This window comes from Penaeus chinensis, chromosome 27 (assembly GCF_019202785.1).
Source record: "Penaeus chinensis breed Huanghai No. 1 chromosome 27, ASM1920278v2, whole genome shotgun sequence".
NCBI lineage: Eukaryota > Metazoa > Arthropoda > Malacostraca > Decapoda > Penaeidae > Penaeus > Penaeus chinensis.
In genome coordinates this window covers 15971907-15976906 of record NC_061845.1, presented here as the reverse complement: position 1 = coordinate 15976906, position 5000 = coordinate 15971907, and the positions used below count along the sequence as shown (strand labels likewise).

Below are 5000 nucleotides of genomic sequence, written 5' to 3'. Positions count from 1 at the left end.
TTTTGTACTTTGACAATTGTTTTGATGAACTGATTTTAATTGTCTAAGGTCAGTTTTTCTTCAAATGATTTTACTTGCTGTCTCTACATCAGCTTCCAAGATTATACTTCCTGATATACTTGTCCTTTAAAAGAAAATATAAATTAAACATGTGCATCCATCCATGCTTACACAGTTCACAAAAAAAAAAGTTGGAATGTGGAAACCCCCTCCCCAAAGACAAAGTGAGTTGATGAGTCCCATTGAACCCCCTGAGGTGATAGTGAACAGGCACAGCACAATTCAGAGAGATGGATGGATATCAGTCTTCAATTTTAAAATTCACACCAGCATTCTTTCGCATTTTGTGAAAAACAAAAAGAGAAAAATATCTTTATTATATTATTATTGATATTCATTTATTACTATTATTTATTATTATTATTATTATTATTTTTGTATTTATTATTTCTCTCTCTATCTGGTGCGACTACACCCACGCCCCCAGAGACTACGACATCCAAATGATGTGAAGGTTGCATGTGATGAGTATGCATAAAGAAGTAACAAGGGGTAGAGGTTTCTGGATAGAGCTAAAGGGAGATTTTTTATCACACCTAAGGATGACGGAGTCTCTGGTTGCAGGAATCAACAACTTATTGCCGATGCTTGTTGAAATGTGCTAACCAGAAGTAGTGGAGCTCTCACTTACCGCCTTCCCTTTCAGCGTTTATTTTTATTTTTATTTTTTTCTTCTTATTATTATTTCATTAGTTCTCTAGGTATTTTCTAATGTATTCTTTATTAAGTCAAGGGGTGACGTCCTCTATTTATTTTCTTTGTTTATATATTTTTTTATGTAATTTTCTTTCTTTGTAGTTATTAGTGATTATATTTTGTTTCTTTATATATTTTTTTTTTAAATTGCTTTAGCATAAGTTCCTTTTCTTATACATATGTATTGACTTTATTATTATTATTTTTTTTTATGATAAATGCCAAACTCTTATTTTTTATTTATTTATTTATTCTTTTAATTTTTATTCCTTTATTTATTTATTTTTTTTAGTTTTCTATTTAATAATTTCTAGTAATTTTGGAGAGCCAAGGTCATATATTAGCTTGTGATTGCCATTAACAAATGAATTTCATGTTATAGTAGTACACAGTCATCCCATTCATTCATATTTACATGACTTCTTAAGTGGGAGATTTTTTTTGTTTTCTTTCTATTTTTCTCTGTTGAAGAGAATTGGGAAAAAAAAAAAAGTTACAGAATTCATTGATAAGGAACTTTTAGGATTGTCATGGACTTCACCCAGCCTAAATCAAGGGAAGTTTTAGAGAGCATTCATTCTTATGACCCTGATTTAGAGAGCATTTTACAGTGTGTCATTTTCCCTCCCAACAGCCAGGAGAAAACATCGCAAGACTGTATGAGATGTCGGACTCGCCTGAGCGTCGTGCCTGGCTCGACAAGCTGCTCTCTTTCATGGATGAAAACAAGACGCCAATCACTGCGTGTCCGACCATCAGCAAGAATCCACTTGATCTCTATGCCCTGTATCTGCATGTGCGGGAACGAGGCGGCTTTGTGGAGGTAAGTCTCTGCAGTTTGTTTTTAACATTTTTTGTTTTCCTTTGTTTGATTCCTTTCCTTTAATATATTCCATTTATTCATGATCAGATTCTTTTTCTGTTATTTCCTAGATGTACATACATGCAGTTTTAACCTTCCATTTATTAAATCTTAAAACTACTATCCCATAAAACTAATTGATCAACTCTTAAAAGGTTACCAAGAACAAGCAGTGGAAGGATGTGGCTGCTGTCATGGGCATCGGGGCTTCATCCAGCGGCTCGTACACTCTCCGCAAGCACTACATGAAGCACATCCTGGCCTATGAGTGCAAGTTTGACCGGGGAGGCATTGACCCCCTCCCCATCATCAATCAGATCGAATCGGCAGCCAAGAAGAAGACAACGAAGACGATATCGGTGCCCTCTCCTGGTATGTCTTTACCATTTCTATAGCTAGATGACGATATTTTTGTTCAGTGCAAAAAGAATACTACCAATCTAAGATTTTCTCATCAGATATTCTTCTACTCTCAACTGCAAATGCAAATTGAAGCAGCAATTAAACAACAAAATCTGTCCCCAGGTTCTTCAAACTCTCAAGATTCCTTCCCGCCAGCTGGCTCCAACAGCAGTTCCATGGACGGGTTTTCCAATGGTCCACACGTACCTGGTGGTCCAGGAGTGCCTGGGCCTTATCCCCAGTATCCTCCAGCATCTGAGTATGGCTCTCATATGCAGCAGCGTCCTCCTTCGCAGTCAACTCCTGGTAAGTCTGCATGCAACCCACTTGTGAGGAAGGTCTAGCAACAGTGTGTTTTCAATTTTCTCTATATATCTTCTATATCCTAGTACTGTTACTCTTATTCTTATGATGCTTTCCCCTCCACCTTTAAAATAATTTCTTTCTCCTTGTGGAAGGAATGGTAATAAAGTCAGCCAGTGTTTATAGTAACCTGTCTGACTCTCATGCCTCTCCTTGTACATAAGGTTATAAGTATGTATAATTTGTTGATTGCTAATGTGACAGGAGATATTAGACGTGGAGCCAGCACTGTAAGACTGTTTCTGTGCTCATATATTGATTCATAATTAACATCACAGACAGTTGGTGGACCCTCCAGTGTTTACCTAATCTTATTGTTGCAATCATCCTTTATTAGTATCATTATTATCATTAAGAGAATGGTAGTGATATTAATGTGTCACCATTATGTGATAGTATATCTTAACTGGATTAACATCATTATTTTTCTTTGTTTATGCAATTATGTCTATGCCTCCCAAACAAAGCATGGGATTTCACAAGTTGATATTTTGTTTTATTTCTTTATTTTTTTTAGTGACCATTGTTTACAGTTAGCCCAGTAAGTGATTGCTCAAAATTCAGAGAAGTTCAGACAGGAAAGAGGCACCTGGCATCTCCATAGCATTCATGAATTAGTGATAAGACATCAGACAAGAGTTAATGAAAGCCAGTTTAGTTTGAAAATAGAATTTACTATTGGGAATTAGATATTGATTTCAGAAAATATATATTTTTAGAGTTTATAGAGGACTTCCTTTAATTATTTTTTCCCAGTTTTCCTGAAAGTGAACTTGACACAGCCAGTCAGGCCCTTCTTTTTGTGCTTTTTTTTTTCTATTGGTTTAGATATAGTGCACATTTTGTATGCAATTGACATACTAAAACTAAAACATCCAGAGCAATTCTCTAGTATTCAGTAATATTTTACACACATTAATCTAAAATTAGTAGCACGTTCAGTTTGTGTATATATATTAATATATTATTATATAACAGTATAAAAAAGCTTCTCTTTGTAAAGTGTTCAGAAAAGTAAGAGTTCCCAGGTGCCCCTTTAAAGTAGAATTTATGGTAATTAGCTCAGTCACTTAATAGGTTAACTGTATGTGCTGTTTAACTCACAGAAAAAGCACCTGTGAGTGTGTTGAGTGTGTTTGAGTGCTTTTGTCATGTTAGATGTTCTCTCTTTTTATGTGGCGAGAAACTAGAGCACTCTCTTACTATTACAAATTGATGTATTTTGAATATCATGTCTTTTTCTACATATTTTATTCATTTATTTATTTATTTAATTATTTATGTATTAACCCATTGGATCCAGGTGCTTCATGGCAATCAGAATATGAGCATTAGGCTTATGTGAGCAGCTGCTTTTGACAGCTGTGTGGCTTGTAGGCCGGGCACACTCGCGTTTGGTGACAAGACTCAATGCTTCCTCTTTGGAATGTTATTTTGTCTTTATGCATAAGCGTTTTTAGCTTTTTTGCCATTTTCTAAAGTCTATATTTGTCATTTCATTTGCTTGATCCAGATGGTAATAGACCATTTTCCTTGCAGAGACTATATTCAATTTCCTGTAATACTTTCTTCAATGGTTTTGGTGGCCAGGAATAGGATGCTGATTATGAAAACGGTCTCCTCTCTGGAAATAGCACTATTCCAGTCATGGCTAATGGATACTACATTCCACACTTGTTTATTGATGAAAATAATGCAAGAGCACTTTTCTAACTGCCAAAAGAGTTTAATCACCCTGCACTAGTGGTGAGTCTTTCCAGTCACCCCGGCCTTCAGCTAAAATGTGCAAAATGGCAAGTTTATGTCACCCCGGCCCACAGCCAGATTTTTCCATAACGATATATTCATGTCACCCACCTCTCAAGCCAAATTTTTCATGTCAACCGGATCGTTGGGGTTAAAATGGCTTTGCAGAATGCTCAGCTAATGTTATAATAGTAGGATTTCCCTTTTATTTCTTATTCTTTAGCATTTGGACTAGGCAAGAATTGGTTATGCAGTGTTGTGTATATAGGCTGCTTAAGCCACTCACGATGGGAGCTCCAGGCACACTACTAAACCACACACTAGGATGCGCATAGTGTCAGCTGGTTGAGAGGAAAATTAGAAGTGCTGAAAACAAATTTGCCCTTGCTCTATATGCTCTTGGCTTTAGTATAATCAGGTAATGAGTCTAAAAAGAGGCTTTAAGCCTAGTTTCAAGGGGCATTGTCTCCTCAATCATTTCAGCCAGGGCTAAACCAGCAAACAACTGTTTAGTACACACAACTTCGTAAAGGCTTGACTGCGCTTGATGTGGGAGCTATGACATAAGCTGTCATCCCGGAGTGGGTGGGTTAAGAGAATAAATAATAATACAGCTTCCTGTGGCATGACCAGTGAAAATCAGTGTAGATATTATGATTTTCATGGGAATCACAAAAAACACTTATTTTGACAGTCCAGAACATGTTACTGATCAGTCTCTGGAGTGTTGCTTTGACATAGGTAATAGTTATAGAAACTTGCTGACATTTTATTGACAAATGGTTCTTCTCCCATACATACACACAAGACTGCTTTTGCTTTATACTCGCTAGTGGTTTTGTTCAATATGTATGTGCATTCTCTTTTCTTG

At 36.2% G+C, this 5000-nt stretch overlaps 1 protein-coding gene across 14 annotated transcripts in view; it reads left to right on the top strand.

Annotated features, from left to right (window-relative positions):
- LOC125039494 (trithorax group protein osa-like) overlaps positions 1-5000 on the top strand; it is a 109375-nt gene that overhangs the window by 80829 nt on the left and 23546 nt on the right. For all 14 annotated transcript variants that reach the window (XM_047633508.1, XM_047633509.1, XM_047633507.1 and 11 more), the window contains 3 exons: positions 1391-1579; positions 1774-1990; positions 2144-2326. In XM_047633508.1, coding sequence (XP_047489464.1) covers positions 1391-1579; positions 1774-1990; positions 2144-2326 — 589 coding nt within the window. The remainder of the gene's footprint in view (positions 1-1390; positions 1580-1773; positions 1991-2143; positions 2327-5000) is intronic.